This window comes from Syngnathus scovelli, chromosome 15 (assembly GCF_024217435.2).
Source record: "Syngnathus scovelli strain Florida chromosome 15, RoL_Ssco_1.2, whole genome shotgun sequence".
Lineage (NCBI taxonomy): Eukaryota > Metazoa > Chordata > Actinopteri > Syngnathiformes > Syngnathidae > Syngnathus > Syngnathus scovelli.
In genome coordinates, this window is record NC_090861.1 from 8463296 (window position 1) to 8487694 (window position 24399).

The 24399-nt window shown below is 41.1% G+C and overlaps 1 protein-coding gene across 4 annotated transcripts in view; it reads right to left on the reverse strand.

The window, feature by feature from the left end:
* LOC125981785 (seizure protein 6 homolog) overlaps positions 1–24399 on the reverse strand; it is a 53783-nt gene that overhangs the window by 15891 nt on the left and 13493 nt on the right. For all 4 annotated transcript variants that reach the window (XR_007486164.2, XR_007486165.2, XM_049741756.2 and 1 more), the window contains exons 2-3: positions 6571–7284; positions 6023–6144 (exon numbers count right to left, since the gene is read on the reverse strand). Coding sequence is in view for 2 of the 4 variants with exons in the window: in XM_049741756.2 (XP_049597713.1) it covers positions 6023–6144; positions 6571–7284 (836 nt within the window). In the remaining 2 variants the exon portion in view is untranslated. The remainder of the gene's footprint in view (positions 1–6022; positions 6145–6570; positions 7285–24399) is intronic.

Here is a 24399-nt window from a genome sequence, read left to right on the forward strand (position 1 = left end):
ATAGAACATTTGGACTGAGCCCCCCAAGGGCCCTGTCATCCGTCACCTTCCCCGGGACCTGTCACTGCAGCCGGCAACAGCTGTCCTGCCTCAATTATGACTCATTGGCCATGTCGAGAGACATCACACCGCCTTAAATTCATCCGTACTGCAGCCAAATGCCCGGAGGGACAGCTCTCTTGCTCACCTGTCCATTCTCTTACTGGCTCATTGGTGTGTGTGAGCATGTGAATTCATGTGATCTTGCACATTTTCTTCCAGTCTTCTACTATTGGTAGGGTTTGGGGCATTGAAGGGGACAATGTATGTGATATGTGTTCAAAGAACAAATTAAATTCGCAAGTTATTACTGTGCTACTGATATTACGTATTTGGGGAAAAATAAGAAAGAGGTTCATAATTACATTATGTACATTATGTACATTATGTATACGTGCCATTTAATCAATGGTATGTGCTCTGGCAGCAATTTAGCTGTTCCTTGTTAATCACACCCACGTTCTATTTTGTTCAATGATAATGTTAATCCATAATAATGCTTTGCTAATTTATGACAAAGCAAGCCAGCAGACATTTCGCTCATATAAGCAAGTGCTTGAATACATTTTGCGCATATAAATTATGTTGTTTTGACTGCAACAAGCTTTTACAGATATTATATTGTTGATAGTCTACGGGGCTTTTACTTTAATTACCAGAGACGGTGCACACACAACTGTCTGCAGTACATTAGTTAATGATGAGCACTTTGCCACACGAGATGCATGAGCCCTTTAAAAAAAATCAAATGGATAGGAAGAATACCTCACGGTTTGTTTAACACGTTAGCAGATAAGGTGTAATCTGTAAATAAACACTCTATGAATTAACTTTTCACAAAGGCTGACTCATAGCGATAATTTATTGTTGAAAACATCTGCTGTGACTCCATAATGAACATTTACAGTGACTCACAGGAGCCATCGTCGATGCTGAAAGGAGGAGCGTATAATCAAACTCATCCCACTATACATGGAAATTAAATGACCCTGCAGCTGGGGTTGGGGAGGAGGGGGGGTTGATAAATCAACAGCTTTTGGACTCACCAGCTGCAGAGACCTCATTACGGTGATGAAACCCACTGACCGATACACTGAAGCGTTCATGGAGGGTACCTGCCTCATCGCCCTCTATTTTGCATGCTCATTTCTCCATCAAGGGGTGAATAAGCCACCTCCAGGTGGTGTTTTGTGCACGTCTTGATAAATTAATTGAAAAAGCAGACTCATTCCGCTGCTCGCTATGTGAAAAACATTATCTCAATGCAACACTCGTCTCCATACAAATAAGCCAAAACCATTTCCTGTGTAGTTGGCTGTCTAAAACAATGACTCCTTACCAACCAGGCAAAACTGGAGTGCTAATGAGACTATGCTGGAGGCTGTGACTGAATTCATCAATAAATTGTTTGTTTCAACTCATTTTTGCCAACATAATTATTTGCCCGTGGCAAAACACCCAAATCATGTAGTTACCGTCATCTCAAATAGGATAGTCCATTTTTTCTGTTTTTTTGTTTTTTGTTTTTAGCTTTCAGTGTTAACAGAACAGTGCTAGCCGTGTGGTTGTTGATATTTTTTTTCTCATGTGTCATTTTTTAAATTTTTTTTTTACAACATCTATAAGTTATGTCAAAGCTTGTTCTACGTTGCGCCGACCAACCAGAACAGTTTTAGGGATAGGGAGTATAAGTCACTCTGTTCCTCCTGGTTGGAAGTGATACATTGAGTTAACAACCATCTTGTGAAAACAAAAAAACCGAAGCCAACGTTGCATCAACCTTATTCATGAGATGAGCTTCTTATATCATCCCCACTTTATCCAATGCCTCTCAAGGCTTGACATTTGAGTTTATTTAGAGCGATGTGCACTTTTCCATAGCTTTCAATTCTTGCCTGGCAGATTACTTTTTTGGATTTTCAAGCACGCATACTCTCTACTTTCTCTTTACTCTCTCTTTTTTTTTTCAATGATGACACTGTTTGTTTGAGAGAACACAACCTCTCTGCCAGGCATAGCCTTCTCCATTTATGACAGCTTGATGGGTGCAGCGGCAATTAGTGTCACCTGAAAAGCATTCCTCTCAAGATGGCTAGACCTCATGAAAACTCATCTCAGCAAAGCTCCGACACCCTAAAAAGCTCATCAAGATCAAGCCAGTCTGTATGTCCTGTCTCACTCCCAAAAGGCACAACACGAAGGACGCATCCTTCTACTACCCTATCTCCTTCCAAAATAGATTAAAGAAAGCAATTGTTGCCTCTCTTACAAAGTCTCAGCTTCTCATCACGGACAAATCTGTTGTGTACGCATTTCGGGATAAAGCACACACATGTATGTATATATATATATGTGTGTGTGTGTTTATGTATTCAGTGTTGCCCCATTGACGTGATGAGTGTGCTTTGTGTTCAATTAACTCGAAGAAAAAAAGTAATTATCTGCCTCATCAGTTATGCTCAAGCAGCTAGGTCAACGTCATGGTCATTTTTTCTCTCTCTTTGGAAAAAAATCCACTGAATTTAAAGTAAGAGTAGTCGAATCGATATGGCAATTCACCCTGATCTGTGAAGAGGCTGTGTGTCAAGTGTTAGTGCTGCTTATTAAAATGACTATTGATCGGAGTCAGAAGAGCGTGGTCACCGTGGTAGCATCGACAAACAATTGTTATACCTCCAAAAGGGTTAGCTGTAAACATATGACAAGCCCCGAGTCAATTGTTTTTTTTAAAAGACAAGACAGTAATCCATGTAATTTCCCAAGGCCCGCTCCATTTACTTTAGAATCTTTGTTGCCCAATGAAAAGTATTAGATTGTGGATGTAAATCTGAGGTGTTTTACATTTTGAATACACAACACACTCATATTGTGGACAAAATTAACACTTTTTATGAAAAATACTGTATTCTATGAGTTGTCTTTGCAGATGTGTTTATCTTTTTGGATTCACTGCAATTGATTGCAATAAATATGAAAAGGTAAAACTTACTGAAGAAAAAAAAATGCTACCTTGAATGATATTCTATAACATTCAAGTCCCATTTATTCATTAATGCATTGGTTGAAAGTGCTGAGTCAAAACAACATGCATGTTTGATGCTGATGGGCCAAGTCAAAGTGGAGATTACATATTTAATTCAAAGGCCGAAGGAGCCAAGTCTATTAAGGGTTGAAAGCTTTCCCGTAGAACTGATGCTGATTGAGGCATTGAAATAGTCGAACAAGAAGAAAAACTGTGGCATTAGTATGGAAATGGAAAACAAGAAAAGAACTGGAGGAGAAATGGGATTCACAGTATTGAACACAAAATCTATCCCCACCATTTTCTTGAATGCCGCTGCCTTAAGCCTGTCAGAAAATGGAAACACTCCTCCAATCATGCTTTGTGGCACTGGGAGAAATTGGCCGTCTGGACTCCTAACCCCTTAAATGTATCAAACTCTCCGAGCCTCCCACAGAATACATTCTTCTTTTCCCTGAGAATTCAGACTTCCATGGAAACAGACATGTAAGGACCTTGAGAATGAGAAAGGTAGAGACTGTAAGCAAGCAGAGAATACCCACATGAAACATTGTCGAACAAAAAGCTAACAAGCAGCTTATCGATGTGATTCCTGTGGTCATATTAGACCAGGTAAGATTAGCTCCAAAACTGATTTCAAGGAATTTAATACCACTTTCACAGTCTTGTAAACCTCCATCTGTCCTGTATTTCAAATGTGTTGCACTGCAGAAAAGCAGTGAGGATGCAAAAATAATACTGATCAATATGTAACTTTATTAGAAGTCAATCATATCAAAAGAATTCTTTGGTCATTTATTGCAGCTCTAGTTGATATGAGGTCAGCCTTCAAAAGTGTAGTATGTATTTTATTCTGGACAAAAATCAAAGTGGTCATAAGAGCAGATGGGAAAATTCATTAAATGCTGTGAGCTGTGGGAACAGAGATCCAACAGTCGGCGGCAGACTGAAAATTATCTTGATACATTGGTGCACTCACGATCCCACGCAAGTGTCACATATAAAACAAATTTGACCTTCCAGATGTATTCCTAAAAAAAATCCACACTGTATTCAAATGTATCTGACGTGTATATTAAGAATCACTGTAATTAATGCCGAACCGTAGATTTAATGAAAATCTTGCCCTTGAAATTCCTTCATTTAATTGCTCGCATAATTTTCTCTTTCACTCTTGTATCATGCAGTTTTACTGATGACTGCCCTTCCTAACAGTAACGACTTGCCAAAACATTTTCTTGCAGCAAGATGCTTCTCTACTAATATGGCATGATTTTATTTTTCTACAATAAAATCTTGCCGATTTCAACTAGTCGAACTTATTTGCTGTTACATTTCAATCTTGATGATAGTATGTCTCCCGAGTTGTGCAGATTCTGCCCACATAAGCGAGTGTGACTGAGTCCTCGGGAGATAGTTGGGAGAAAATGGCAAATAAACTCATCACGAAAGTGGAAGCAATCAATTTACTCGCTCCGCCGACAGTTCGTGGCATTGCTCTTTTCTTATTGGATACTGTGATTAAAGGGAGATTAGTATCACCAAAATGACTTTGCACAACATGATGAAAAGAGGAAATCTGCAAATGGGAATCAAGAGCATTGAAATCGCGGTGTCTAATACATCAATTTGAATGTGTGTGTGTGTGTGTGGGGATGGGGGAATCAATTTTATGAAATAACGGACAAGACTTAAATGTCATGTAATTGCGTCAATAATTACACACAATGTTACAGATAATCAAATTGCTCTAAGTTTTGACACTAATCTAAAAATCAATAACGGGAAAATTTGGAGTCTGAGCCTGCCACAAGAATACCAAGAGACTTAGATTGCCTCCAGGCAGAAGGAGATGACGGCTGATGAGTGGGTGAAACACATGCTTGTCTTCACTGTCTCTTTAAAAAAAAAAAAAAAAAAAGATTGAAAGAAATGGAGACCATGACTTCACTTTCATCCGTTGTGTCATGCACCGGCCTATAAAGTTCAGCCTTCCTAATCAGCTCATCAGTATGGTGGACGGAAACTCCTTTTCTTGCGCTGATGACTTCAAAGTACCCAATGAATATTTTGTCAAATGCACTGGAAAGTCTGTGATGGTTCACAGCTATGACATCAAAAGTTCTCAAGTCTTTGCCTGTGTGGATATGAGCAGGTAAGAGTCGATGTGGTTCTTGGAAAAAATACTTTCTTCAGAAAGAGTATACTCAGTCAAGACTTATCTTAGCTCTCCAGAGGCAGGGAAACAAAGCTCCCATATACTTTAAAGTCTCCTGCGCTAAATTAGCTGTTTGAGGAATTGCAAATGCCAGGCAACACACACACTGAAAATTAATTCTTATAACCTTTTATAGAAAGTCTTTTCACGCAAACATTCAACCTGAGAATGTCCCTGTCCTCCCACACACTCAAGCAATTTCCTGCCTGTCTATCTCCATCAACCCACACAAGAGCGGCGACACCAAATATGTCATAGCTCTTTACTGGATTAACCCATGCACCCTTTTTGCACTTGAGTGTTTTATATAACAAACATTACTGCTTATGAAGCACATTAGAGCCATTGTGGTCTCATATAATTTATAATATGCAACAATATCAAGCCACCTGTAAATAAAAGGGGTCACTTGTAGTGACAAAGTGATAGCTATAATAATTGTATTGGAGGTCCTTTCCACTATTAGGAAGGAGTGTTGTGTAATGTCATGTTTTCTTATAATTTACAAAAGCTGGCTCAGGTAAAAGCATAAATATGCATGGTTTGAAAATAAAAATAAAATAAAAAAAAGGTTTTTTGCGGAGCCTCTAAGATCACTTCGACCCCGCAAGGCAAGGATCAAAGTCTGGTGCAGACCTACTTCAGGGAGGCCAAAAGATATTTACACAGCTGAATCATTTAATCAAAAGCCCGGTATTGTTTCAGATACCCATGAAGAATGGCGCGGGGTCTCGAGCACTGACCTGAACCTCGATGCCGTACCCCAGGTAGACAGTAATCAAGTAGTTGCACTCCATCGCAGTGTCAAGCTGCTGCAGGATTTCAATGTTGCCCTCAGGGTCAGTGAAATTTAGGCCGCATGGCTCTGTGGGAGACAGCAAAAAGACGTGTGATTTCCTTTTCCTTCACTCCACTGACTCTTACTGACAGCCCACCTGTGTCTCTGTGGCCGGTGTAACCCGTAAACTATCTCTGAGGATTGGTTCTCTGGCTACGGCAGGGACAAATCAGATTGTCTTTGACACATGAGCGACTCTGGTATTCCTAGTGGAGAGATGAGTAGCTATGTGCATTGTGGAAAATTAACAAAGGTTGCTGAGATCTGTGACTTAATTTCCCCCCCCCTCGGAGATGTGTTAAATCATTCCGGAGAGATACTCCAAATTTTGAATATCCTCTGGGGTTTAGGGTATTGTGACATGTCTGTCGCCGTCATTTGATAACCGTAATGTTTTTTGCAAACAATTAATCTATGGAATAAAAAAAATAAAGGAATTAGGAACATACTCACCAGATGTTTGCAGCGTGGTGATGGTTGTGGTCGTGATCACGGAGGTTGACGTGGCAACGCGTTCCGGTCGAGGTGAAGATAGGTTTGGGGTGGGCTGATTGGGACCGCTTTTGTTTTTGGGTGTTTCTTTCGCCTGGCCTTTCTCCATCCTTATGGTGGATGGTGCAAAGTTAGATTCGGAAGAAAAAGCCCTCAGAGACGGAGGTTGATCTCGCTGCGATGATGAGGAAGCAGCTGGCATGTTGTCAATATTTGGTGTTACTTGTGTTGTGAGGGAGTGTGTGGTTGGCCGGAGCTTGTCTCCTTCCTTATTTTCTTCTGAAGACTTCTGAAGGAGCGGCATCAGAGGTCTGGGTGTTGTCGGGGAGAATGTGGTAAGCGGCGAGGTGGCAGCTGCAGTTGCGGTCGAGGCGACGTCTGAGAAGGCTGGAGCATCCTCGTGGGGAACCACTTGAGTGACAGGGTGCGCTACATCTGAGCCTGCTCGTGTCTGATACGCCGACATGGAAGTGTCGCTGCTGAAAAAATGCTGGTCTCCCTCAAAATCCCGCAAGAGAAGGTGCTCATGAAGCATCAAGCCTTTGAGAACAGGCCGGTGGTCGGGGCTGTTGATCGGCAAAGCGGTGGTAACCCAGTGAACCTCGCTCTCCGTGTCTTCTGTTGACGGGTATGTGACGTGTCCCTTGTTCAGGGTGCCATCACCATCATTTGGAGCTAAAAGAAAAGACAGCAATGCTTTTGAACAAATATTCCAAGATTACATTCAGCACATCTCTCTTCCTGTGTGTATGCACATGTTTGCAGTTTGGCAGTAGCTGTGTTAGTTATTTCAGTACAACGACATCATACCAGCGCTACACTGTAACCAACCCATGAATCAAGTGGGATGTGACACGGTAAACAAAGGAACACGGCAGAGGACATTATTCTTGCTCTCTTGTTGTCATAGATTGTTTTTTACAAGTCGACAAGCTTTGTCTGGCGAAAAAAAAAGGCAGTTTTTGCCTTCCTCCCACTGACTTCGCTTTGTACCTCAGAAGAGACGCATGGCTGTCAAGCAGTAGTTTGACATTCAAACAGCCATTAGGTTGCCACACAACTATGAGACGTGACACGGAAATATTTGTGTCATTTGGTTGCGGCATGCGTCTCCTGGATGTTTAGCCAAAAACGTTACTTCTCAAAGCTTTTGAATGCATCAGAAATGCGACTACTGTTGGAACTGGAATTAATCAAATGAAAACATAACCACTGCTTAGAATCATAACAACAATCTTGTGGCGTGTGTAGTGGTGCCAAATAAAAGAATCTCCTTTTCAGGGACTTGAAGTCTACTGGCATTTTTTTTCCCAGTGACAAATTCTCCATTTAATGAAACAGTTAAGTCAGAAAATAATTACCAACGTCAGAAGTATGCAGCCAACTAATGTTTAATTCAAACAATTTGATAAGTAAATGAAGTTGCTTCACAGTGGAGAAGTAAACAACCTGATAGGATTATTGTTGAGCATTTGACCTACATCTGTTAAGGTGACGACTAGAATCCGCGTACGGTGTAATCACACACGGTTAAGTGGCAGCTCATACCACATAATTAGATTGGGTCTCCGCAAGTGTCTTTTTGTCACCAACATTGTTTGTCTGAGGAGTTAGGACTAATGGATTTTGGAGTTGCCAAACCCTGCAAAATCCATGCCTTCAACATTTTTGGCAGGCACAAAGCAACAGTTATTACAAAGTTCAAATGGATCTAATAGCTGCTTGTTAGTCAACAGCACACATTATTGTGGCAGGATTTCAATCTACTTCTTCTCGTGAAGAGCAAATATGATATGCTTCAAAAGAAGCTGCGGGAATTATGGTTTTATGTAAAATAAACAACAACTAAGTCTGGAGGTCAGTTTACCATCAGAACAACTGATGTTTTTCATGCACGGTCACACTGAAACGGCATATGCCTGCAAATGGATGCTTGAGTTTGTCTGCAAGCAAACATTTGCTGTGGAAATATGACTGGCGCATTATTGATCTTCCGAAGGCTCGAAAAATAAACTTTGCATTTAAATGCCACACGAGACACATCTCTTTGCTGATACAAAATGAATCACCAAAAAGGCTTGGGAAACTTTCATTTTTGCACAGCCATGTTACGGTGAAAACATTAGTGCTGGGAGATGAGTGATTATTATTTATGTGAACATTTGATTTGGCTTATGAAGTAGAATTAAGTCATCTGGTCTGGCATGTCATTTTATAGACTTGCGCAGGAGAGGTGTTTTCTCTCAAGGCTCACCAAGAAGTGTAGTTGCGCAGGTGAAGTACACACTATAATGCAAAAGTTTTGCAACACCTTGCAATGATGGTGATGGTCCTGCTTCTTATCTTTGGCCCCTCAAAATCTCTGTTTGTTAAGCGTTTGACTATCCTGCTGGCTCCCAGCAGTCGGAATATCGAGTGGTGTGGAAAGATGGAGTGGGGAACTAGGTTAAAGCAGAGTTTCTCACACAAAGATCAATACAAAATCAATGTGTACAGGTTGGAGACCCCACTGTGGTGATTACTGTGCTACCACAATGTTCTCTCAAGCCTAATTGGATGTTTGCAGAAGTTTCCCTCGGTAAGAGTTGGAATCTTCTTTTATTCTTTTACTTTTGTACATACGCGTGTAGGGTCTTGTTTTAAGGTAATCTACACATCAATATTGAATAGAATATGGATATTACAATAGAATAAAATGGAATGCCTTTATTGTCATTGTACTACAATTGCTACTCTGTATTTTGGCAAAGATGACTGGATCCAAAGCACAGAAGGGCCCCTCTGTTCAAGCCATAGATGGAACATCTCACTCTATTGCTAGCCAATTTAAATTCATTACGCTTGAAGGACTCCAATCAAGTGTAGATGTACTGTAATATGCCGGTTTAAGCATTGGAGTGTTAGAACAAGGTGATCTTCATGGGCTCTGTCAGCTTCACAAGATGGGCGTATCGCCATCATACTGTATTTAACGATCCAGTGATCAATGACCAAAAAAAAAAAAAACCCCAAAGGGATGATTGATGTTTTCTTTTGGCTAACTTAGATAAAAAAGACATGATTTTAACTGCTCATGTTCCAGAATGTGAAGCTCTGCATAAGTGCAGACATTATTGAGGATGATGTCAACTCACAGCTGTGTGCTCATTTGCTGCAGTAGAGCCGCCATGGCTAAAAGTAGATTCCTGAGCTGAAAGACTTAAGAGGTTATGTGTGTAACTGCATTAAGTCACGTGACACGGAGGCTTGTTAATTAGAGCGTATTCATAAATTAAAGGTGGTGAGTGCCATGACAGAATGAGATTACGATACTGGTTAGTGTTTCTTTTTAGACTAGTGGCACAAATACATGAGGATGCAATTTACTGTCCATATGGGAGTTTAGGTGTGGAACCAAGTTTCTCATTTAGAATTCATTTTTAGTTTTATTGGGTCTCACGGGTAGATGTAGGCGAAGAAGAGGACAACAGAGACGTGAGAAGAATTATGGCTTGTTAAGAGCGGGACTGATAAAACTGTGGCACAATGGGTACGTTTAAACGGACATATTTATTCGGATTAAAAACATAATCGGAGTAAAAATGCCTTATGTACACACCCTATATTTTGACCTGATCAAGATTGCGTTTTGAATGAGAGGGGGTGGTTTATGTCGATTGATAATCCGATCGACACTCATGAAAACACTTATTCCAAAATTTCCGAACAAAGCGTCTTTATCGTGCATTTCTCTGTATTCTCAGTATTTGCAATTCTGTTATTCCTGAAACCTAGTAGTAGAAGCAAAACGAGCAAAACACTGCAACCGATCAAACTTTTAATCTATTTATGATCGGATTCACGAAAATGTGCCATAATTACCTTAACAAGAAAAAAAAACCTAGTTATCTTAATTATAAGTGGCCTTAATACTGGAAGAGAAAGCTGTGACTTTTACACGTATCCATGACAATCTATCGGGCTGTCTTCGCCAACTGCTGCAACAGAGTGAGCAATCACAAGGGACTCCTCCTTAAGATGGCAAGAGACAAGCTTCTCTCTTCAGTTGCATATCAATGGAATCATCAGAGAACACTCAGTGCATGGAGAGTGCGTTAATAAGATGGGACAAGCCACACTTGAGGGGCGCTGCTGATTGACATCAATCTCCTTTATATCCAGCGGCTTTATTTCCTTATTTTTACACAGAGCCTCCAGACAAGCAAATCAATCGACAGCTTCCACGCGCATCATTCAGAAACTGACAGCGTGCCTCCCTGGATCCTCAGTGGAGGTTTACATCGGGAAATGAAAATGTCCTCACTTTGACATGTACTCCATACCTGTAGCATTTGTTTGGACTAGAGCGATAAAGAAAGACGACAGGACATAATGAGCTGAATCTGATAAATGATTCCATTAGTCGACTTAATGAATTGATAATTTAATTAGGCTTCTGGGTGTCACAGGTGCACGGAAGTGGAAATAAATAAAGTGTCGGGAGGAAAATGTACAAAATTCAATTAAGTGAGTGCTGGCTGGGAGAACAAGCTGGCTTTTTTTTCCATAAAATAAATAATACAAGTGAAGGATAACTGAACTGGCAACTGAAGGCTATTTGGAGTAGCGCTCTACCCAGGTGAACTCGCATAATAATCTCATTTTGAAAGCATGATATTGAGTAATATTCAATATTAGGCTGTTGATATGTGAAAATAGCATAATAAGATGAACTCCTTTTCTCCTTTTGCCCTTTGACTTCATTGAGCGGAACCATAACATTTCACTGTCATTTATTATGTTCCGGTTCAATAAGATTTGTCCTTCAGGCTCCAAACAAACTATGTCTTAAGAAAAGCTCATAAGGCCTGACCTTAACCCGGAGTGGAACAAAAACAGAGCTACACAGAAACCTTATTTGCATTAGAGACATCGTGGAGCAACAAAATGTAAATGGGCTATTCAGCATGCACACTGGAGCAAGAAAACATCAGTGTAGGTTTAAATTAGGTTGAATTGTTAATATTGCAATTCCATCCAATTTCTTTCATGCATATTTAGCTTATCTTTATGCCCAAGTGAACCAATGGGAGTTCATCTTGTTGCTTTGTGTATCCCACGTCTTACATAGAAGAATTATTCTTGTGATTCAATTTACCAATGCTGCGTATTTGAGAACATACTGGGATTAAATGTCTCTTACACACTTCATTTCCTTCCATTATTGTAATTTATCTTTTCATTTTCTTCCCATTTACTCCATGCTGGAGTCAATTAAGAAGAGCTAGCTCGGGGTGAAACAGGACTCGCAACTTTAAAATGGATTACAGTTCTGTAATGTGATATATTTAAAATCCCATATGCTTTTTTTTAAAAATAACAATTACATAGAACTTAGAAATTTCTATTGAAAACCTGCATATTTTCTTACATTTCTCCATTGTTGAGTATTAAGTAAAGTAGAAAATGCAAAAATGGTCCTTAGTGACAGTTTTTCTTTTCCTTTTTTAAGACAATGACCCTGTTCACCGATGGAATGTTCCCCATCAACTACCACAGCACTTTGCCTCGGTTTGAAATTAATTCCGTCCAAACATCCAGTATTTCAATACCAGTCCTACAACTAGAAACAAAGGAGACGCAGAATGATGAAACGGAAATGGACTCAATGCAAGACATTTACAGACTATATGCTGACTGTGTGTAATTTTGAAATGGCTTTTGTTTGTTTTGTTAGCGGGGTGTGAGAGAGCAGATCCAGGTGAGTGCCCGCGCGCACAAGTCTGAAAACATCAACCCTGTAAAGCTGAACATAAGCTGCCTACGGGGAGGCACGGGGAGACAAATAAGAGCGCTGACAGTGATATATGATGCTGCTCCCTGTGGCACTCTGAAGCATACGTGGCTTTTTTAGAGTGGCGAAGGCTCCATAGTCTTGATTAAAACATGTATTTTCCCCTTGCCTAGTCAAGTAAAACGTGCTTTCTATTCTTTTTGTAGATGCATACATTGATTGATGAAACAGACTCATCCCCTTTGTTGGAACACAGCGGCAACAGCAAGAGAAAAGAATGGTTTAGAGCAAGGTTCAACTCTGGAGATATCAAGTGGATCAATCCCAGACATCCCAAATGTGTAACTAAGCTCTGCAGTGAAAGTCAAATGATTTCAAAGCAAAATGTATCATTTTTGTATGCTCTGTCCTTTTGCGTCAACAAGGCATTTGACATATTTGTCCCTCCGGAGTCGCTTGTGTATATTAAACTGACGCCAAAAAAAATGCAGCTGCAGGGCAATAAAATGTGCACTGAGCTTAATCACGTAGAGCCGGCAAATGCGTTTTAAACATACAAAATAAGATACAGTAGCGGATTCATCAAATTCCGGCAATGAGCCAGCACAACTTTACATCATGGACATGCAGATTGTACGACAGACATGTAATTTCCCTGTGGTGACCAATTGTATACCATCTGGGATAAACTAAAAAACAACAGACAATATCACATCACATTATATTCAGGAAATAAACAACACGACAGTGAGTTACTCTTTTCATCTTTTGCCTTTTTTTGCATCGCAACATTTCTACTCGATTACTTCATAATCAGCAGGTGGTCAGACAACCCACACGAAAACTCACTCTTGTAATCTTTGCTCTGGATTTATCAAAGTTATTATTCACATCTGCATCTGTTTGTTTATAACAAGCAAGAGTTTTATTTCAGCATCATATCTCTTATGTGTGTGAATTTGTATATACTACGTATATGTGTGTGTGTGTGTGTGTCACGTGTGTGTGGTTGTGTGCGTACGTGTGTGCATGTATCTATATGTGTGTGTGTATACGTATATGTATGTGTGTATATGTATATATGTATCGTGTATACATATGCATATATATATATATATATATATATATATATATATATATATATATATATATATATATATATATATATATATATACCGTATTTGCCGGTGTATTGGTCGACCTTTTTCGATCCAAAATCGACCGAAAAAAATCGACCTCGACTTATACACCGAGTCATAAAATTTAACTTCGTATTCATCGCTTCAAATGTGATGGTAACCAAGGCCGTTTCTCATGCATCTCATTGTGCGTTGCACTTAGAAAATTTGAACCGGGCGGCGTGCGCGAGTGCGCGGCCCGCTGGAAGTCGAATGAGGCGCCGCGATCTCCTCCGCGGTGCTTATAAACAGCCGATCTGCTCGGCGGGGGCTATTTTCGGCCACTTGGCGCGTGCGCACGGCCTCCCGGATGTGCCGGGCGGGTGCGCGAGCTCGCCGGCCGCTGGAAGTCCAATGAGGCGCCGCGATCTCCTCCGCGGTGCTTATAAACAGCCGATCCGCTCGGCGGGGGCTATTTTCGGCCACTTGGCGCGTGCGCACGGCCTCCCGGATCTGCCGGGCGGGTGCGCGAGCTCGCCGGCCGCTGGAAGTCCAATGAGGCGCCGCGATCTCCTCCGCGGTGCTTATAAACAGCCGATCCGCTCGGCGGGGGCTATTTTCGGCCACTTGGCGCGTGCGCACGGCCTCCCGGATGTGCCGGGCGGGTGCGCGAGCTCGCCGGCCGCTGGAAGTCCAATGAGGCGCCGCGATCTCCTCCGCGGTGCTTATAAACAGCTGATCCGCTCGGCGGAGGCTATTTTCGGCCACTTGGCGCGTGCGCACGGCCTCCCGGATGTGCCGGGCGGGTGCGCGAGCTCGCCGGCCGCTGGAAGTCCAATGAGGCGCCGCGATCTCCTCCGCGGTGCTTATAAACAGCCGATCCGCTCGGCGGGGGCTATTTTCGGCCACTTGGCGCGTGCGCACGGCCTCCCGGATGTGCCGGGCGGGTGCGCGAGCTCGCCGGCCGCTGGAAGTCCAATGAGGCGCCGCGATCTCCTCCGCGGTGCTTATAAACAGCCGATCCGCTCGGCGGGGGCTATTTTCGGCCACTTGGCGCGTGCGCACGGCCTCCCGGATGTGCCGGGCGGGTGCGCGAGCTCGCCGGCCGCTGGAAGTCCAATGAGGCGCCGTGATCTCCTCCGCGGTGCTTATAAACAGCCGATCCGCTCGGCGGGGGCTATTTTCGGCCACTTGGCGCGTGCGCACGGCCTCCCGGATGTGCCGGGCGGGTGCGTGAGCTCGCCGGCCGCTGGAAGTCCAATGAGGCGCCGCGATCTCCTCCGCGGTGCTTATAAAGTGCCGATCCGCTCGGCTTGGAGCTATTTCCGGCCTCCCGTTGGTGCCGGGCGGCGTGCGCGAGCTCGCCGGCCGCTGGAAGTCGAATGAGGCGCCGCGATCTCCTCCGCGGTGCTTATAAAGTGCCGATCCGCTCGGCTTGGAGCTATTTCCGGCCTCCCGTTGGTGCCGGGCGGCGTGCGCGAGCTCGCCGGCCGCGATCTCCTCCGCGGTGCTTATAAACAGCCGCATGCGCACGGCCTCCCGGAATTTGAACACATTTCGTCAATAAATTTCGCATATTGAATTTTGAAGTTTAATATAATGCAACAATTGAGCTCGACTTATACAAAGGATATATCATAAAATCGTAAATTTCCGTCGAATTTTAGGGGGTCGACTTATACACCGAGTCGACCTGTACACCGGCAAATACGGTATATATATATATATATATATATATATATATACGTGTGTGTGTGTATACATACGTATATTTGTATATATACAAGTATACTTGGATGGATGTATATTTAGACATATACATATATTTTCATATGCATATACATGTGATGTATAAATTTACAGTGTTGTACGAATGAGATGTATGCTAAATAAGTGTGACATCGGGTGATGTTGTATGTTGTATTTTGAGGAGAGCATCCTATTTCTCTGCCTATTGCAAAAGTTGCAAAAGTAGCACCAACTAAAACTCCTCTCTAAGTTTGCATTATGCAATTTAAACATGATGATGTCAAATTATGATAATTAAAATGCTTATCAGTGTTTATCATTTTGCTTCTGGCTGGTTCAACAAACATGACCCAAAAACTTCTGCTTTCAAAGTAATGTGGCCTGACAGCAGTAGTATCATGCATGAAGTGAGGCTGAATAATTCAATGTGTTTTTAAAAAGGACAAAAGACTAAGGCGGAGTGACAACTTGTTGTGGGGATTGAAAAAAAGATGAAGAAGGGTCAGCCATCAGATATTGATAACCCTTTATCCTCCACACCTAAGCGTTTATCTGAAATGCATGCAGCCAAAAAAAAAAGTTCGACATGGGAATGAGGACATAAGATACGAGGAGATAAGATATGAGGATATAAGTTTAAAATGTGGTCACAGTGATAGGTGCTACGAAAAAGGATGTTTAATGGTCACTAACATTAGCTGCTGATGCCTTTGGCGAACTATGTGACTCACTCCAGCTCCTGTCAAAGTGAACTCTGACCATGTGTGTCCAAAATGGCAGCAACGCTGAAGGGGAGTTACACGGGCGAATCAGAGGGTGCAAAGCGTAACCAGGAGCAACCAGCAGCTACATTCTGCAATGATTTGACAGTTTATGGTCAGTGCATTTATCACAAATGTCAGCCTTTATCACTGCACACCTCGATCACATGTAGGGCGTGCATACAGAATGTGGGTACGTGCCACATGGATAAAGTTGTCAAACCTGCACTTACACTCCATCTTGAAACAGCCAACACAGCTTGTGCAAAGTAAAATCAAAAAGTAAATGAAAAAAAGTCATTAAAAAGGTAGGGTTATGGAAGAGTCACGTCTCTTAAACGCCTACAAAACTCATATTTTTGGAAAGTGTGTACTGTATCCATATCACCCCATGACCAAACAATTTATTTTAAATGAGCTTACTTTTCATGAATTCCACTTCATTCTATTCAAATATCATCCATCTATATAAAGCCGTTTTACAGTGTGGCATGCTGCAACACTTGTCTAGTTAAACCAAGTGGAAATGTCTTTAAAAGTACAAGGACGTATCAAATGAAAACAAATCCAATATGACTCTTCTGCTGTTGTATTCACAGCTAAAGGAGATAAGTTCACTGCCTGACAGACTCGATCTTTCAATCACGCCTACACTGATTTGTTTTTCCGCTAACCATTTGGGGCTTGTGATTTATATTTAATAAAAGCATATTTGAAGCTAGGGAATATATTTGTCTTCTGACCTTTGGATTAAAGGGATTTTACAGACTGGGTTTTACTGGGGCGGGGGGTTAATAATGAACAAAAAAGATTGATGTGACAGAATACTCAGTCATTTTATTCATAGCAGTTTTAACGCCAAATGGAAGATTCACACTACCACATATTGACCATCGAGTAACTGCTAACACAAGCAAAATTAATCCGATTTAAATTGGGGGGGGGGTTGTCCTTGTCACAGCAGTTCGGGTTAAGCATTCTGTAGCACCATGGAAAATATAACTTTTTATTGTTAATGTTATTTAGTAATTTGGTATCCTGTGGAGAGCGCTTTCGTATTTAGTCACTAAATATTTGTTTGGCGGAAGTGCTTTAAAAGGTATGGAATTACACTATTTAAATCCTTCTTTGCCTTTTGTTATCAAATGTGCCGGCAACATTTCTGGTTCTAAGTATTTTGAGTCATCCCCATTTTGATTGCAATATATTCCCGTTTATCAAGCCCGGAAGAATGTCACATTCTGTGCCTTATTACTTAAAACATCAGCTACGTAGCATCACAACAAAGCCACAAAGCATCCTCCATTGACTGTGTCTCCCTGTCAGCTAGTTTCTGTAGGGAGAAGAGGAGGAGTAGGGCTTGTGGGGTGGTGATGGAGGGGGGTGGGGGTTGAGTAAGCAACACATCAGAGCGTCGACGCTGCAAGCACTGCCAAGCACAAGGTTGAAAGGACGGCAACCTTTACGCACAGCTGTTCAGAGAGGTTATGTAAAATGTGATGTCAATTCAGCCTGGAAGGTAGAAGCAGATCATCACAGTTGCACCAAAGATAAACAAGGAAAGCAAAATGAGAAATGGGATGATGGATCAGATTATTATGCAATATAAAATTAGCAGAGAAAAGCAGAAGATAACACAAAATGCTTATTTGTGGCCTCTGGGGCTCCGTAGATGTTTTTGGATCTATTTTTTGGAGATTCTTCCTGTTTTGTTTTGTTTTATTTTTTTATTTTTATTTTATTGAGAATATCCTGTGACATTTGAAGGTGGCCCTCCTCACATTCTCCATCCACGGCATAGCATCGCTTCTCTGCCTTCAATTCCTTTGTGAACATATGGATTTTGTTTTATACGGTATAAAATCAGAAAAATAATCTTTTGTGTTTGGCCCCAATGCACCTTAAATAACAATACTGATTAATACCTGAGACCAGAATCAATAATTGCCAAATACTGCATATAGTTTTAAGATAAACGTGTGCAAAGCACAAACTGAGCAGGAATTGAGTACTGGCTTTGTTTCCTCCAATAAATATCAAGCAAGCAAACATCCTTTTTTTTCCCCCAATCTTAGCATCACGGCTCTGATTTTACTCTATTACAGCAACAAGTATTATCCCTATTTTACTTTTGAAAGAGACTCTTGTGGAATCCAAGGATTTTCTTTGGCATTTCCCTAAGCCAGAAGCCAACTGTTCACTGAAGTACAGTTAAGTTCTTCGCCGGCCTGCATCCACCACACTCATTAAGTAACATTGCTGATGGCTGGCTTTCTGGATTAGGAAGTGCAAATGCATAGGAGACATTTTGTTTTTTTGCTCTTCCTGCAAATAATTATCCCAACTGTTACCCATAAAGTGCTTATTATCCAAGCACTCGTTTTTGCCATCAGAAACGCTGTGCAAAACAATAGAGCCGAGCGATGACCTGCCGAAGGGCTAGCAAGGCACTCTTTCTCTCTTATCAGCTGACACTTTGACAGCATGTGTAGTCCAATAGCATCTTTACAGATAAAGCAATTTATCTCTCCGTGTCTGATGGCTGAGGACAGAAAGTTAGGTCATGTTGCTCTTACAGTAGGAAAATAACCGATGAGACGATTACCCTGCAACGCTATAAAGACATTGTTTATGGCTCGCAAAAGGTCACTCGGGCCATAAACAAAATTGGGTGCAGACGGAGCGTTGGAGTCATAAAATGACTGAAAGGATGACATTTAAGGCAATGAGTGACAAAAATAGGGAAATCCAAAATAAAACCGAGCGATGTGGTGACATATAGAGTCTGAGTATGGCACATTGGTCATTCTGTAAACTTAACGGAAGTGATTATCTTTTGGGGGTGATATTTCACAAGGATTATAAACAGTTTGCTGTGTTGAAAGTCCTGCTTTGATAGAACAGAAATATTAAACATCGTAAATCCTTTTACCTCTCTAGAACAATCTTGCACAAAATACAACACAGAAATCTGCCCACCATAAATCTCATATTGTGTTATATATAATTGATAGAGTATTTACTTGATGGTCAGACAAAGATGTATAGCTGTAATAAAAAACCCTGCAACAGCCTTTTATAGATTTCTAGAATTAAATATCAAAATGAAAGTATTGTTGTTCCTCCGGGAAAGTGGCAACAATGACGGATCGATGGAGGTCATTCAGAGGTCTCTCAGGTATTACTCGAGAAAAAAAATCAGAACTCAAAATGAACAAACTAGACAGCGGCACGGCTTTTGCATACTGCTGATGCTGCGGCAAGATGTGCGGCGCTTTTTCATTCTGTCTGTGATTGAATGCAATTGTCAAGATATGAGCGGCCGAGTCATAAAATGCACGCATGCCAGCGAGGCAATCTCAGACAGGCATATTTGTCGTGGAAAAAATATATGTATATGTATTTATCTATATACATATATACAAAAATTCATTTACACAGATAGCCTTATGTTGCACTGTTTAACTCCATCAATATAGATCCATTTATTAATCCAATAAGAAAATAATAGTTTTATGGTCATGGTTAGGGCATAGTTTTTTTTGCATTAAATACCTCCAGTGGTTGATTAATGCAGGTACTTTTGAATTAATTTTACTGCCTTTAGCTTTTGTTATTAATTCACCGTTGAGGCCAGTTCCGTATGTCTGTGATTGCAAGTTTCCACTAATATTTCACTCGGAGGCTGTTTGTACTCAGTTTACAAGTGCACAGATACTGCTTTCAGTCCTGAAATTGCCCAAACTATAATTGATTAAAACCTTTGAGAGGGACGAAAGGACAACAAAGGAGAGCGACAGTCAGACAGACGGCAAGTGATGTTTGGAGGAGACAGCAGGAAAAACTCCGGCCATCCGGCAGAATTTTAATTACTGCACGCGGCAGCACTTCTCACAGACTAATCTCCTCCACGGTAGGATTTATGGCCACTACTGATGCTGACAAAGTGATCGCTTGAGGAGAGATAAAACATTACAAAATAAAGCATGATACGGCCAACACTTGCAGCAATGTTGTTTCACCCTTAAGTGAATTGCTTATCTACATGTTGCTATTATTTCATATCATAGTGAGTATCTGTGTGCTTGTATGTGTTTGTATGTCACATGGCTGGGGGATGAATAGCTCGACTTCACAGGGAATGTTTCTTTCACGCTACTTTCCAAGATGTTGTGAGACTGACCGGCACAGCAAGGACTTAGATTAGATGTATAATGATTGACCCCATACTGCTTTTTTTAATTTGAAAAGATGGGGGTGAAAGTTTTGTGAGGGGATGGCCAGTGAAGCGTTAACCTCTATTTTGTTCGGAGCACTACGTAAATAGAAGAATAGTTTGGAAATCTCTCCCCTTGCACTGTAAAAGTTACTGTCATTTGTTTGGAAAAAAAAAAAAAAAAAAAAAGGAAGCATGCGAGAAGGCAAAATGATGGATTCCCCACCGCTGTGTAATTTCCAAGACCTGCAGTCAGGACACCCGCTTCACCCCTGTTTTCACTTCTTGACATTTCTATTATTGAGAGGCAGCAACAGTAAGATAGTCTGCTTCTGCAGCCGCACAATATCCGCTAAGACTTAATCCTGCTGGTATTTCACTAGCCCTCTCTTCGTCCTCACACACCAAACTATTTGATTTCTAATCCATTTCAGATTGGATTAGCACACTGTGCTTGCTTGGAAATGTTGGTCTCATCAGTAGTAATCATGCATGTCATTTTTTGTTGTTGTTGCTGTTAGATGGATTAAAAGGGGTTGCTTTGCTCGTAGCATGTAAACAGACACTGATAAGGGATCTGCTTTGAAACTTCCAAATCATCTATGCGACTTGGTCACACTCCCTGTTTTTATTTCCACCGTTACGGCCCATCACACTTTCTCAAATGATCAAGGGCATTAACTGAATTGCAGTACAGTTTTGCCCCGCCTCTAAACAAATCAGAGTCACAGCCAGTCAGCGTTGCTTTTAATTTCACACTCCAAAGTCAATTTCACAGTTCACAATTCTCATATGTTTACATGCAAAGTATCTCATCCCTTTTATTAGTGGCACCTTCTGGCTACCTCACAGTGTAAATACTCTCACAATGTCATAATCTGTTTTGTATTTATTTCAATATTCCTTGTGCTAAGGAGGGTGGTCTAAATAATGTGAGGACAAGTCGTTTGTTTTTAAAGAGGAGCAACATCGGTGCTTTCAAATGAGCAATTATAAGGGAACTCACATTGTACGGTATTATCTTATATGCTCTACAAATTGTGTTAAACAAAATGAGAGTAGATGGGCTGAAACTAAACTCAACAAATGATTAATGCTCCAACTAAGTTCCATGTTCCTTTTATCCTTTTTTAGCTTTCTTCAATGAGTTGATTTCTGGCTATAGGGAAACCGGCTACCAGTTTAACAAATGGGAAGAAACAGGATAATTATTGGAAAAATCTGAATATATATAGTTGTGTGATAAAAATTAGATACCAGAGCCCCTCTGGTGGTGTGTCTGACTAAGAATAGAAACCCAAACATCTGCTCACAAATCTTCTGAACTAAACAAAGGGAGAAGTGTAACGCAAGCACTATTAAAGTGTGCCGCACTTAACCATTCCACTGCATTTTACAGATTTGGCATCATCTTTCCAGGAACAAAAACAATTGAATTATATTATTTGCATGTAGAAACGTACGTCATAACAAGGAGGGTAATTGCTTAATTGCTTGTCTAGATTATATTTGGTTTTGTTCCATATTATCTTGTTTTCTTGTGGCTTGTTTCATGTTCGTCTCATTGGGGTTTTCTGTCCACCTGTTCTCATCAGCCCCGTCCCCTACGGCTACCAATCAGATCCCTCGACCGCTTGTGTCTTGTTCAGGTATTCCTTGTTGTCTCATCAGCTGTCTCGTATTCAGTTCCCTGCTTCCATTAGCTTGTTGTTGGATAATTCTTTGTTTGTTGTACCTTCTTCGTGTCCTAATGAGTATTGTGTGATTATTCATTTGTGATTTTGACTTGGGTTGGTTTGGACTTTGATTTAGTTTTTGATTATCCCAAAGTGTTCACAATTCTATCAAATCTATCTTTGCTGGTGTTGTGTGTGGGAGTATCATAATGCCAGTGACTCAACCTTTAAACTTGCATCCAATTTGAGGAGGGAGCAGAGTGTGCGCACTGAAGATGCATCTGTAGAAATTCAATTTGAATCGCATTTCAAAATACCTCCACGGATAGTTTGGCTCAGTCTACAGTAAAGAATAGGTCTCACAGGATTTTTGCTTTTCAGACTCCAAGTAAGCTCGATATGGAAAATATAATAGTTGATTTGGGACCGGCAGAATGTAAATAAAGACTTGGCATGCTCAATGCATTTTTAAAAACTGACCAAACACAGCAATTATATGACAAAATATAAAATAATCCTGTATGCACTACTGCATATAATTTAAAATACAATACGCCTTCAATATTCATATTAAGTCGGACGTGAATAACCACTTGGCATCTCAATGCATTTTTAAAGTCCGACCAAACATTGCAATTATATGGCAAAATGTAAAATAACCAGTATGCAGTACTGCATATAATTTAGGATACATAATGTCTTCAATACAATTCCTAACTCTACCTATATAGCCCCCCCCCCTATCTGCAATCATCAGGATTGAATCTCATTCTCATCTTCCCAGATAAATTGACACTTTGAAGCCAGTTTTGTAATAAATACATTGCAGTACAGGTACTTTATATAACTGCTTTGCACATGATTGGGCAGGATTGAGTAGCTCAGGCATGTCCTTTGTGAATCATCAAATACAACCAGAGCAATCATAAAAACATAACAACCCTGGAGAGGAGATCTGGAGAGGAGATTTCCGAGTCACTGCAAAATATTACTTGTTTCAGAACTGCATCAAAACAGTTGCTTATTTGACGGAGACTTATTTGTTCAGTGGGGTGAAGCTAGCCTCCGGTTAAAGGAGCACGCCGGCGATTGTAAGTTACTCTGAAACTGGGTGGTAGAAATGAATGAGCAACGCACATTTCTGTGGTTAGAATAGGCAGCCCTCAAGATATTTTATGAAATGCATGTAATCTTACTTCCTCTACGCCGTTTGCCGCCAGGATGAAAATAAATGTGGCTTATACGGCAACATACCTGGAAGCAATCAGACATAAACATCCGTATCAAATGCAGAACCATTGTTGTCATGAAAATAAAGAGTAATGAAATCTAAATGAGCTAAGACGTTTATATTACGGTTGTTCCCTTCCATACACTGAGGAAAACATTTGATTCCATTGTATTCAAAAAGCCTGAAGCAGGGATTACTGCCTTCCTGGCTTGTGTCCTATACCTAATCCCCTTTGCTTCCTTTTAAATGTAGTGTTTGTGCTCCAAAATAAAACAAGGTGAAGGAAGAAGCCCTATTTTCAACAAGCCTAGACAGCAGGCACGGGTTCATCCTGGGGGATCGCCTCACTGATTTCCCTTCAGCCCCTGCGGCCGGCTTTGCAAGCCACAAGGCAAGTTTCAAGGGCTCTCATTACCGCCACGTCCATGTAAAGCTGCTCACAGCCGCCTGAAGCTGTCTGCACAAGAGCCCAAAATTGAGAGCTACAGCAAGAATGATGGATAACCTTGTCGGGGATACAGATGGCTCCTACAGGGGGTCTCCCCTTGGGAAGAGTCATCCGGGTACGGGACCACATGTTGACGGGCCGTTTTCTTGCTGAATAACATACGGTCGCACAGAGTCATCTATAAAAAGGCCACGGACGAAACAAGACAACCCGCGAGAAGCATATAATCAATAAAATGAGGCTCCCTGTGTATCGAGGCAATACTCAAAGGTGCAATTATTATTTTTTTTCAGCACTCGTTAGAAAAAAAAAAAATCACATCCACGCTCGTGGCATTGTTATGTATGGTGGGGGGGGGGGCAATCGATCACAAGGCAAACTAGGACTCAGCTCTTGATTATATACTATATGATGTACTGTAGATATAATTTTCTTAGCAAAATTGCTCAGTTTTACAACAATAACTGAAAATATACATTATGCACTTTTAGAAAAATGGATCTACCTGGAATCATGGAGACATGACTCATAATGTCCAGCATTGATTCCCATCATGTCACTTGCTCTGTTTGAGATTGTTTTAACAAGGAAGAATCCATTTTAAAGATGGAAGCCACCTTTTTAACAACATATTCAATTAAAATACATGTAAGACTTTCATTTTGAAAAAGGTTTGTAAGGGTAGATCACGGTGGCAAAATCATTTGAAAATTCAAAACATAAACAATGAATAAAATACGTATTTAAGCACCGTCTTGTCAAAGTTTAATTTTCAATGCAGCAGGGCTCGTTGCTACTACTTTACAGGCCATCGCCGA